We start from the raw sequence: 12884 nt of genomic DNA on the forward strand, positions 1-12884 counted from the left end.
TTTCATGTATAATTATTTTTTTTCTTTTTTTTTTGTATTGCATGAGAAAAAAAACAGCACATAAAAAACTACTAGCAAAATCAACCGCGCAAGAACTACATCCCTTGTGCATCAGCATGCAAATATGAATTGAAGAAAACGGGAATGAAACAGCAGCATCTGCTCTTGTCTCTTGGCTATCATCAGTGATAATAGAAAATAAAGTAAAATTATCTTTAAAAATAATTATAAGTTATTTGTGCTTAAATATTAAAGAATTGATGTTTCATTGAATTTTGGTTGTAAATATAAAAATTGGAGATGCTAAAAGTAAAAGGTGGAAAATAACAAAGAAAAAAAGAAGAAATAAAAAAAGACCCAGTCCAATGTCTCCCTAAGTGTGCAACAGGCATTAGGCGGACAAAACAGAATGCGTTAAATGTGCAATGTAACAGAACAACACTCGTTAAGCGGAAAGACCGCGCTAAACGCACGATCCAACAAAACAGAACGCGCTAAGCGAGAGGAGTCTGCTAAGTGCACTATGTACACGCGCTGAAGGAGGAAGGTCGCGCTAAGCGAGCCTACAAAGGTCCAAAGTCCACTTCAACAGCTATAAATAAATAAAGAGTCTGACCAAAGGGAACAGAAAAAACACAGAACCCCTTTAGTAGGGGTTTCTTATACCTTTCTCATTGTAAAGCCCTAATGGCCATGAGTGGCTAAATTTAGGGCCTGGAAGGCCTAAAAGCCAAAATGATGTATGATGTAGTCTTCACTATTTATCAATGTAATACCAGGTGTTTTCTATTCTATTATCTTTTCTATTTATTTTCTTATCTTGCATACTTCATCATCTTATTATTCTGTTAGGGGTTAGGTGCTCGAGAGGGGATAACCTTTAATAAAGATTTAAGGAGAATATGCATGTATCGATTTTAGGGGTTAGATGCTCGAGAGAGGGTAATATTTAATAAAAAAAATTATAAACTCATACATCCTAGGCAAATCAGGTCTCAACATTATCATATCTTGAATTTATTTTAATCTTTTATCTTTTTTATCTTTCACTTTTCTTATCTTATATTTTTTTATCTTTAAATCTTTTATCTTTTCTTTTAAATCTTTATCTTATCTACTATATTTTTTATCTTTATTTTAAATTTATGATCTCTTGTTTGTAAATTGGATTTGCATTAATTTAAGTACAAACAAAATCTGTGTGGATTCGACACTCAGACTTTCGAGTACTTTATTATTTGTGACAATTAACTACCTTGCCAACAAGTTAACAAATGTTTGGTGCTGTTGTTGGGGACTTTGCTTTTTGTACTTGATTATTTACATATTCCAATTTTAAAGCAATTAGTTTTCACTTTTTATTTTACTTTCTTTTTTTTATCTATTATCTTTTTTTTAGTTGCTTCATTTTATTTTTCAATTTTTTTCTTTCTTTATTCATTCTTATTTTATTCTTTTCTTTTTTTAAATAAAAAAAATTAAAAATATATATATTTAAGTTTAATTTTATTTCTATGATAACGTGCACGGTGGTTGTTTCTTTTGTGAACACATCACATTCCTTCTTTGAAAGACGCATCATGGCAGAAGATCATCCACGTAGGATGACGCTAGAGGATTACTCTAGTCCTATTATACTTCAATACTTCACCAACACAACCAGACCAGAGGTGCAAGCGGTCAACATCTCATATCCATATTCCCTCATCCAGTTGATTCAAGGGAATCTATTTCACGGCCTTCCAAGTGAAAATCTGTACGCACATCTAGCCACATACATCGACATTTGCAACACGGTGAAGATAGCAGGAGTGCTTGAAGACGCCATCTGCCTCAACTTATTTTGTTTTTCCCTGGCCGATGAAGCAAAAACATGGCTTCGCTCATTTAAGGGGAATAGTCTGCAAACATGGGACGAGGTGGTGGAGAAGTTCCTGAAGAAGGACTTCCCAAAGTCCAAAACCGTTGAGGGAAAGGTGGAAATCTCATCCTTCCACCAACACCCTCATGAATCGTTGAGAGAAGCCCTTAATCACTTTCATGGGTTACTTTGGAAGATTCCTACACTATTACATAAGTAAAAATTAATTTTGTGTGTTGAAATTAAATATAGGTAAATCTAACTAATTTTGTCATATTTAATATTATCGTTCCTAAAATATTCATCATTTAATTTTAATTCTATTTTCAATGACTTCTTTTTATTCATGATAGAAAATTTCAATAAAAAACATTTTAAAGATAACCTTATTTTTTACTTGAGATTAGAAAAATTAAATGATGTGAATTAACTTTCTTAATTTATGTGAAATTAGTTATTTTTTCTTATATACGAATCAGGTGGGACTAATAAGTAAACCCCCTACCACCACTAGGATGATGGTAGTGAGTTTTTCATCAATTCAATGATATTAAAATTTAATTAATAAATTCCACACACACTAAATTAATAGCATTAAATTATTTACTAAATTTTGTAAGAAAATTATTAAGAGTGAAAAAGAATAAATGTAATGAAACTTCTGGTGAAAATTTATTATTATTATTATATATATATATTAAAATTTTATTTAATAAATATGATATAATATTTAGTAAAATTATTAATCTTGATTATATATTTATTTAATGAATATATTAATTGATACTATATAAAATTTTGTATTTAAAATAAGGTATTATATCATAAGTTTTTAAACAATAAGAAATATTTTAATGCATACAAATAGGTATTGAATTTTTAATAATTATTTTTAATTTAATATATATATATATATATATATATATATATATAATTAAATTGTTTACAAAATTTTGTAAGAAAAAATATTAAGTCACGCTTAATAAAATAATATTATTTATGAATTAATCACTATTTTTTTTAAAAAAATATCTAGTAAGTGAAATTACTTTTTGGATACTAAATGTGAGAGTTTTACCGACTTTACTATTAGGCCTACCCTATATAATAATTGTCCTTTATAATTTCTATCCAGCTCCATGCAAAGTATACAAACCTTGAAAATTATTTGGGTTTTTAATTGTATGTGTTGAATTTGAAAAATAGGTTTAGCTTCTAAATCAGTAAATTCTAATGTCTTTATAACTATCAAATAAGTCAACACAATGGGTAAAATAGTTGAAAGGGAATTTCTAGGGACACCTAGACGTGAAAGGGAAAAAATGCTATTCACTTTTTCACGGATCAATAATCTCTATGATAAAATTAATGATCCAAACAAGAATCAAACTTATGTCTTTTGTATTATTAATAGAATATTCAAACCAACCAAGTTAATATACATATTATGTTATAAATAAATAGTGTAGTTATATATAACACTAAAATTTCTATTTATATTTAATGTACATGTAAATTTACATAATAAATTTTGTGATGATTATTTTTTATCTAATAATTAATGTGTTTATATATATAAATTATAAATAAAAATCATAGGTTTAATAAGTATTTACATATGTAAAAAAATATCAAATCTATTTAATTATCAATTGCTATAAAAAAATATCTAAATACATCTTCAATTAAATATCATGTTTATTTAATTTTTAATCATTATAATAAACATCTAAATACATCATTCAATTAAATATCAAATTTATTTAATTACAAAATTTTGTAAATAAAGTAAATGAATAAAAAATTTCTAAAAAAATAATTTTTAAAAATTTTTACTATTACGATAGTATATAGGTCCTTAAGGCCCTACTTTTGTGGGGTTCCATAAATTTGTAAACAATTTTTAAAAAACTAGTAATTAAGAGTTGATACTAAATTAAGGATATTTTTGTAAAAATATATTACTTTATTTTCAAACAATATATATTTTAGAATTTTAGGTGTCTTTCAAGTGTAATTTACACCATTAGTAGTTGATTATTAGATTTAATGGGTATTGCTTTTTTTTAAAAAAAAACTAAATTTTAATAATTGATTTTGCATTGTAAAGTACAAGATTACTAAATTTTAAACAGATTTAAAAATATATTTTAGATATTGAAAAGCTTATTATATAATTTTTGTGTCTATTATATATAGCGACACTATTTGTTTATAACATATTGTATCTATTAGCTCAGTTGATTTAAGTGTTTTACTAATAATATAGGAGACGCAAGTTTAATTCCTGCTTAGACTATTAATTTTAAATTAAATCATAAATTATATTTTTAAAATAAAAAAATCTTATGGGTCACATACGGATTGACAATCCATATGGACCTACGAATTGACAATCCGTAAAAAAAAAAGACATTTTCACCCTTTCACTATTTTGCTGGATGCCCCAGCAAAAATACTGGGTGCCTCTAGAAATTCCGTAGTTTAAAGTAGTTTAGCCCAAATCTCTTATGGGCTCTTATTTTATTTGTTGGCTTGCCCCAGCCTCTTAGGCCGATTAATTTGACGCAGGTTTGTTGTTTTGTTTTGTATTTATTTTTAAAAAATAATAATGCATTTTCAAATAAGCTAGGCAGCATATGGGCAAAACAATGCCATTTTTTTAACCAAACAATCCAATTCCTAATAATCTTATTGAGAATGGAAATTTTCATTTACTAAACTAAATTGCAGCATGAACACTCAATGCATGTAATTCAGTTAGTAATACAGGCTGAATTTATGAAGAAAAAAAATATGAATTTGATTCCTACGTGATCCAATCTTGCAGATGAATAAAGACTAAACCCTAAACAAAGTGATTATAGTTATTGCTAATAAAAAAATTACAACATCTACTTTCATGGCTTGCGATGCTATGCACAAACAGAATCACATGGCTAAACTGTCAACAAAGTTAGAGAACAAAGTCTCTTAAAGCCTAAGATAGACTCGAGATATATATTTGTTGCGTGACTAAGGTGTGATAGTGGCAGAAAGAAAGTATGCAAAGAAACTTGATGAGTACTACGTACAAACATACAAAAAGACAATCATATTACAATTAATTTTATATCAATAAAAGAAAGAAAAGGAGAGAAGAATTACCAATACCATTGAACAGAATGGAAAATAAGGGACATGCAAAAGGCAAAAGGAAAGGGAAGAAGCATCAGAAATCATAGGAATGGGCGGAATTGGGAAGAAATTAAATGTATTGCTCAATCTCATTACTTCCCAATCAGCCCATTCCCACAAATTCTGATTGCTCCAATCTCCCGTTCCCAGCTCTTGAAATTGAATACTGATTCACCTCTTAGCTAGGTTAACTCCTTTATTTATATAACTCACTCACGCTCTTAAAAGTAGTGCTTTACGTAAAGTTCAAGGCTCAATGGCTTCATGTAAGATTCCCCAACACCAAAGTATATGGTATAAAGCACCTGGAAAATTAGTGACCTCACACTCACCATCAATATACATATTCTGTTTTTTCTTTCATATATATTGTTGTCTAGTGAAATTCTTTTTATTCTTTTATTTTTTTTCCGATTCATGTGTTGGAGTGATTAGGTGAATGTTAATCAATCTTCTAAAAATATTGATTAAAAAATTTAAAGTAAAAATATTTTTATTAGAAAACGAATAATTATTATTTATGATTTTTCTTACGTTTTTTTAAATTTATATAATAAATATTTTTTTTTTCTTTTAAGATACTGAATACTAATTCACTTTTAAGTTATACTCAGTCACAAATATGATGCAAAAACAAAGTTGAGGAATTTGTTCAAATGCCTGCCTCGCGAACGAGTGCCAATCAAAGAAAGTGAAGAAAGAACCACTTTACTAAGGAACCAATCGGGGATACTTGCGTAGCGTTTTAAAAACGTGGTTCCCCAATTTCTCCACTTTTGTTTTACGAATCAAGTGAGAGATTCTTTTGTTCTTTCGTTTTCCAAAAAATATCTTATCAACATATTTTTTTATTAGCATGTATTTTTTAAATAAAAATGTCACAATTAATTTCCTAACTTTTAAACAAATAAAAGTTTTAATATTAACTAGTATTTTAGTATCCACTGGACAAATATTTATCATATTGTTTCAGAGTATTTAATTTTATATGGTTAGTATATATATAATGATTTATACATTATTACCTAATTACAAATTATTTTAAAAATATAACTTTTAAAATAATCATTACAAAAATTAATATTTTTATCATACATAATAATATAATAAAACTTGCATTAAATTAAATTTATTTTTAAAATAAAAGTTAAAGAGATAATGATTTAAATTAAAATCATCAAATAAAAGTAAAACAATAAAAAATCATATATAGACTGTTTTGTATAGGATCACATATTCATCGCTTCGATTCAGATAAAATTATTATTAATAGTAAATTTTTTTTCTTTAAATAATTTTTTCCTTTAAATTTGAAATCACTAATTAAGATTAAAAAAACAACTTTACATTAATTTAGGTTAGGACTATGTACTCACTTTTTTAAATAATAATCAATAAATTTTTTTTCTTCAAAGAAACTAATTTGAACTAATTTTTTACCATCAAATTTATTGATTTTAACTAAATTTGTAATTGTTTTTAACGGGTTCTTTATTGATTTTTAGGTTGCCCAATATAAGGAGCTGGTTACTTTTTCAGTTTAACTAATCAATCCAATCTTATTCTTCAATCTTTCGTAAAAATCCAAAAAAAAAGGATTACTTTAAGTTAAAGTGTTTTTAAGAAAACAAAATTAGGGAAAATGGAAATGATCTTATTCTAAGATTAGGACCTGTTACAAGCCTTAGCGATATTTTACAATTGTATATATATACTTATTCCTTGTTACTAGATATATAAATCTATTAGATTTCACCCAACACTTTTTTTAAGATTTTAGAAGTGTTGGTCATTGTATTGGTATCAAAATCTCTTTCATTAAATGGCTAAAAGTTGTATTATTGTTGTTCTAACACTTCTATTCAAAAAATGATTTTTTATAAGGTAAAAAAAGGAATTTTAACACAAGGCAAAAGTGACATAAATATTTTAAAATGAAGAGGTGAATGGCTAAGAGCATTTTTTCGATCATTGATTAATTAGTTGCCTATTTTAAATACTATTGTTTATTTTTATTATTATTAAAAAAGAGCTATGTATCATTAGATTATTTAAAATTAAATATTATTTATTTTTATAAACAATGATTTTTATGATTAAAAAATATTTTGTTTTTATCATTTTAAGGGTGCGTCATTTAAGGATGGTTATTAAAGGTTGATTAAAACTATATTATTAGAATAAAATATGTATGAATTGTGTTAAATATGATGTGATGTGACATTATAGAAATCAATTAATAAGAAATAAAAAAACTTAAAATGGATAATTTAAATTACACACATCCAAGATGCTTTCCTTGCAACAGTACGGAATCGGCCAAAAATTCACGGCATATTTTTCTTTTTTCTTCATAATTATTTCTCATTTTGTTTATCAAATGGAATAAATCAGAAAAAAAAAACAGAATCTTTCAAAGGGTAAAAAATTTAATCCATTAATTTTATTTTATGCGCTGGTCAAATTAAATAATTAAATTGCATCAGACAATCATTGTTCTGAAATTCATTTCAAACGGGATAGTTGGACTTGTACATGGAATCAAGCTCAGGAAAAGTATAAAGATAATTATATTTATATAATAAAATTTTATAACAATTATTATATATATATACATATTCCGTCGTTATACTTGTCTCTTTTCGTCTTATCTCTTTTTTCTATTTGTTACAAAAACAATTCGTAGAAATAAATAAATATGACTAATCTAAATTAAACATATGAATGTAGGAGTTAGCTCACTTTCACGTGTGGCTACACATGACCATGCACTCACCATCTTGGCTGCTCAAGTAATTGCTCTGCCCGTAATTTTACCATGGACAGCTAGCCTTCTAGAACATGACTTGAATAATTTTGTATATAACATATATAAAGTGAATATAGAAGCTAGTTTTGATAATTAATATGATTTTTTAACAGAATAATTAAAATGAAATTTAAGTAAATTTAATCATTATATTTATTTAAAATTAAATGATAAGATTAAATTAACCTTTGTGAAAAAAAATTTGACAATTCACATAAACTTACTTTTAACTTTGACATTTCGTGAGTCAAATTATTGTTGATGGCATATCAAGGTGAGAAATAACATCAGAGAAGCTAATTTCAATTATTAAATTTTACGTACAAGAATAGAGAGGCTCAAACAAGAACACTTCTTATAGTAAGATATAATTAAAAGAAAAGTAAAAACGTTAGTATATTATATTATATTACCATATTTTTGTTATATATGTAAGTTATATCTATAAGATTTTATATTAATTTCAAATTATTTATAATTTAATATACATCAAGATTAACATGATACAAGAGAATAACTAGAAGTTAGATTCCTTCAAAAAAGAAACTAGAAGTTGAATATTTGAAGCAACAAATATAAATTATGACAGAGACAAACAAGTGAGAACATATATATGGTAATTGGTCAGAGAATCAAATTGTATACGTTTAACAAGAAATAAATTACAATTTCTAGGTGATTCTTCAACATTTTCTGCGGAATCACACGGGAAATTTAGAAAGGAAAATTCGAGAAATCCAAATAAAAAAGAAGAAGGATCAAAGAAGAAACAATTAGTGCACAGGATATAGTTCATGAGACGCAACCAAGGCCTTGGAGATCTCAAAAATGAGCCTAGCCTCAAACGCATCACCCTTATAACCTTTAGACACTTGAGGATCAACCTTTGGAATCCTTTTGCTACCAAATATGTTGTCCGTGGTCATGGACTTCAACATGAAGTTCGTGTAAGCATTTTTTAGCTTTGCCATCATCTTCAAGGGTGACCTAACCATCCATGTCAATTTTGGAATTGCCTTCATCCTCCATTGCCTATGTGGGCTTCTTCTTCTTGACCTAATCATCTTTGTTTTCTTTCCACCGGTGGCGGTGGCACCACCGTGGCCGTCGAGGCGTTGGTAGCGCCTCCTTCTCAAGTACCTCTTTATGCCACCATAAGTTGGCTCAGGCAATAGTGATTCTGTCTCCATATTGCTTTTGTAAAAAAGCTTGAAGAAGGAGGAGAAGGTATGGTTCTCTACTCTTATTTAGAAGTGATTTGTGTACGTTAGGCATTGCACGTTGTGTGAGGATTTAAAGGTATTTATTGGAGTTCAGAACAAAAAGGGGGGATTTGTTGGTTTTTGAAAAAAACAAAGTCAAGAAACTACGGTTTGACCCGAAATGTGGGTGTAACCGTGGGAGTCAACATGAACGTTGAAGTTGAACAACATATATAGTTTCCTCCTAATATTCTACTAGTTTTGTTTTTCTTTTTTGTAAATAAATGATTCCTCCGTCTACCATAATGAACTCACCTTGAGACGAGATCAACACTACTACTAATAGTCGATTGAATTGTGTTAGAAAAGTCAGTGGTCACATAATTAGTTTATCCATTCTATTGATAAATAACAGTTGGATATATAACCTTATTAATAGTAAAATTATGACAATTATGCGTGCAACACAAGGACACACACCACGGGAACGGGATTGCCGATTACAAGCACGTGGAAAAGGAACCAAACTTTGGAAAAGCACGACACTAAGATATTATTATATTAAACACATTTTATATTAAAAAAAAGGCTGCATCTAGAAGTTTAGACTTTGATAGATTTTTTTTATATAGATGTATTATTTTTTTATAAATAAGTATTTTCATCCACAATGTGTAGAGTAACATCAAATTTATTCCTAAACAATAAAAATTTAAATTTTAATCACTGAAAATGAAAAAAATGTAACAAATATCAATACTCTACACATTCAAAGATAAAAATAATTATTTATGTTTATTAATTAATATTATGTATATTATTATATTTGTTTTAAGTTATGTTTATTTTCCTAATTTTTTTAAGTGTTTATTGTAATATTATACTTGTAACAATTAAAAAAATAGATTAAATTATATTTTGAATAGATAGTCATTTTCTTTCTTAAATATGTAGAATACGAGTAAATCCATCTCTCAATGTGCCACGTAAATTTATTCATTAACGGAAATGAACAAAAGTTAAAAGATAAATAAATTTGTTCCACTTATTTCATTTTAAAAACTAAAATTTGAATTTTTAATTTTTAAAAATAAATTTATCAATTCTTTACATATTTAAAAACAAAAATAATTATTTATCTTATATATAGATGTAAATCTGATCTGATTACTTATTAATCCACTTCACACGACGTCAACCCCACTTTTTTTTTTCTTCATTTTTTTTTTCTGTCGGAAACTTGCAAAGCGGCTTTTCATTAAATCCATACATATTCATTGTGTTTGCTGCTGCAGGTTGACAATTTTTAAAAGTAAGACAGTTCTTTCATTCACAAATTGTATACAGAAATCTAGTCCATTCATTGTGACGCTAATAGAAAACAAGAAAACAAAAAAAGAAATAGAAAGAAAAAAAAGAGATAAAGGGGAAAAAACTCTTATTTTACTGGGAAAAATGTGAGAGAAAAATATAATTATGCTAATATTTTCATATTATTTAAACATCAAAAAATTATAAATTAAAAAAAATCTCTAATTTATTTTCCTCCTATTTAAGGAAAGTTTTATACCAAAGGCTGACATGAAAGTTCCCAACATAATTTTTTTAACCATTGAAACCTTTGCTTTTTGAGTAGAACCTCAAAGTACCTTTAACTAGTTATAAGATTAATTTAAAATTTAAAATTTAATCACACTTAAAATTTATTAATTTTTAAAAAATATATTATGTGAATCAAATTTAAATTTTTCTGGCAAACTCAATGTATCTTACCAATTAAGTTATTTTCATCATGTACAAAGCTATATTAATTAATCAGCAGCTCATCTCAAAACATGTTTGTCTCATTCAACAAAGCGGCAAAGGATTAAGGGACTATGGGAATGTTTACTTGTGTTTTTATTTCTTATTTTTCATTTTTTGTTTGCAATGTTTTTATTTTATGTTTATCTCGTGAATCTCTGATTCACATAAAATAAAATAAAATAAACATTTTTTTTCTTAATTTATTATTCAAAATAGTGATTTGTATTTTTTATTCAAATGTTTAGTTTCTTTTTTTATCTTAGGTCAAGGGATTATGAATGTTCTTCAATCTATTGGATCAAGGACTAATATCATCATGCGTGACTACAATTGGTTCAAGGAAGTTTTGTATATAGTTACAATTTCTTCTTCTACTAAATAAAATCATTCTTACCCATCTGAACACAAGAGAACCTTACACCAATACATCAATCATTTGAGTTAAATGTTTAGGCTTCTTTTATAGATATTAAATATCCTTAAATATTTATAGATCAATTGATTTATAGTTACGATCCATTACACTAATTATATATATTAATTACATTTATTACTTTATATATATATATATATATATTTCATAATAATCATGGTGACAAAAAAATATTTCATAATAATATATTGACATTAATTTAAAATAATTTTATTTTCCTATTTTTATTGTGTTATCCAGAGGTATTTAGAGTTTCTATTTCTCATTCAACTAATCTTCCTCCAACAATCTCATTGGATTGGATCATTTTGGTGTCTTTAGTTGCCTTCAATTTTCGATTTTGGTCCTTCTTTAAAATTAATAATGTATTTTGTCCTCTTTTTTTATACATCACGCAATTTTGTTTCCCAAATCCATATTTCGATTGACGGTTACAAATGAATATTGTCGATCATGTATCACGTTCTGATTGGATGATGACTATCACATGTCAATTTTTGATTGGATGACGACTTTATGGACGATGAAATGGATTATTGTTATCATTGGTCAATCAGAACATGACACATGACTGTCATCGCCCAATCAGAGCGTGGAACGTGATAGTCAACATTCATTTGTAATAGTCAATGTCTAAATCTGGACTTGTGGATCAAGATTAAGTGATTGGATAAAAAAGAAGAACAAAATGAGTGAATAATTTTAAAAGGAAACTAAAATCAAAATTGAAGAAAAAAGGAAAAGTAAATTTGCAATTTTGCCAAAAAATTAAATAAACATTCCATATTTAAGTCAAAATTAATGATCCATTTTAAATTGATCTTTTATTTAATTTTAGTTCATCAAAATGTTATTAAAGTTGACCTGTTTTTCATAAAAAATGTTATTAAATTATTTTTAAATTGATAACATTTGCATTAATTAAATAAATAGAGTGTTACTAAATGAACAACTTAATATAAAAATAATTAAAAGGGACATGTATAATAATTTAAATGAACATTCCACATTTAAGTCACCATTCAAATTTTGGGTAGATTTAAAGAAAAAGCCAATTTGTTTGCTTTTTTTTTTATATACCACAAATACTGTTTTTTTGTTGCCAATGTCAATCAATCACCACAATAATTAATAACCAATGATTTTCAATTTAATTTAAACTTTGTGAAAAATCTTATATAATATAAAACTAACCATTTTAAAAGATATTAAAAAAAATAACTTTCATTCCATAAAACTTCTTCTTAATCATATATGTTAATTTAAGTAAAAGAAATTTAACTTGTTTAAACATTTAATACGAAATCCAATCAGACAACATGATCGAAACACAAAATAGCATCAGTAAACAAAATTGTTTGTAACATAAAATATGATGCTCCAAAAGAAAAGAAAAAACTTATTTTTCAGAGTAGCGTAAGCACTGACATCTACCTCATTTTCTTTTGTGCACCTCACAATCATGAATCACCTATTTTGTCTTTCGATTACATAAATCCGTCGAGTGGTATTTTAAATAATATTGCTTTTTTTTTTACAGGTTTAATAATATTACTACCACTCTAGTTTATTGAAAGTATTAGGAATAATACATGA

At 26.5% G+C, this 12884-nt stretch overlaps 1 protein-coding gene and 1 non-coding gene across 2 annotated transcripts; both read right to left on the bottom strand.

Moving 5' to 3' along the window:
- Positions 1-5073: 5073 nt before the first annotated feature.
- MIR482C (microRNA MIR482c) lies at positions 5074-5163 on the bottom strand. The gene has a single exon (NR_048798.1). It is a non-coding gene; the product is annotated as a microRNA MIR482c (primary transcript).
- A 3304-nt stretch (positions 5164-8467) lies between these two features.
- LOC100800055 (uncharacterized) lies at positions 8468-9451 on the bottom strand. Its single transcript, XM_003552666.5, has one exon. It carries the CDS (start codon positions 9035-9037, stop codon positions 8621-8623), a length of 417 nt encoding a protein of 138 aa, XP_003552714.1. The 5' UTR covers positions 9038-9451; the 3' UTR covers positions 8468-8620.
- Positions 9452-12884: the final 3433 nt, after the last annotated feature.

This window comes from Glycine max, chromosome 18, assembly GCF_000004515.6.
Source record: "Glycine max cultivar Williams 82 chromosome 18, Glycine_max_v4.0, whole genome shotgun sequence".
Lineage (NCBI taxonomy): Eukaryota > Viridiplantae > Streptophyta > Magnoliopsida > Fabales > Fabaceae > Glycine > Glycine max.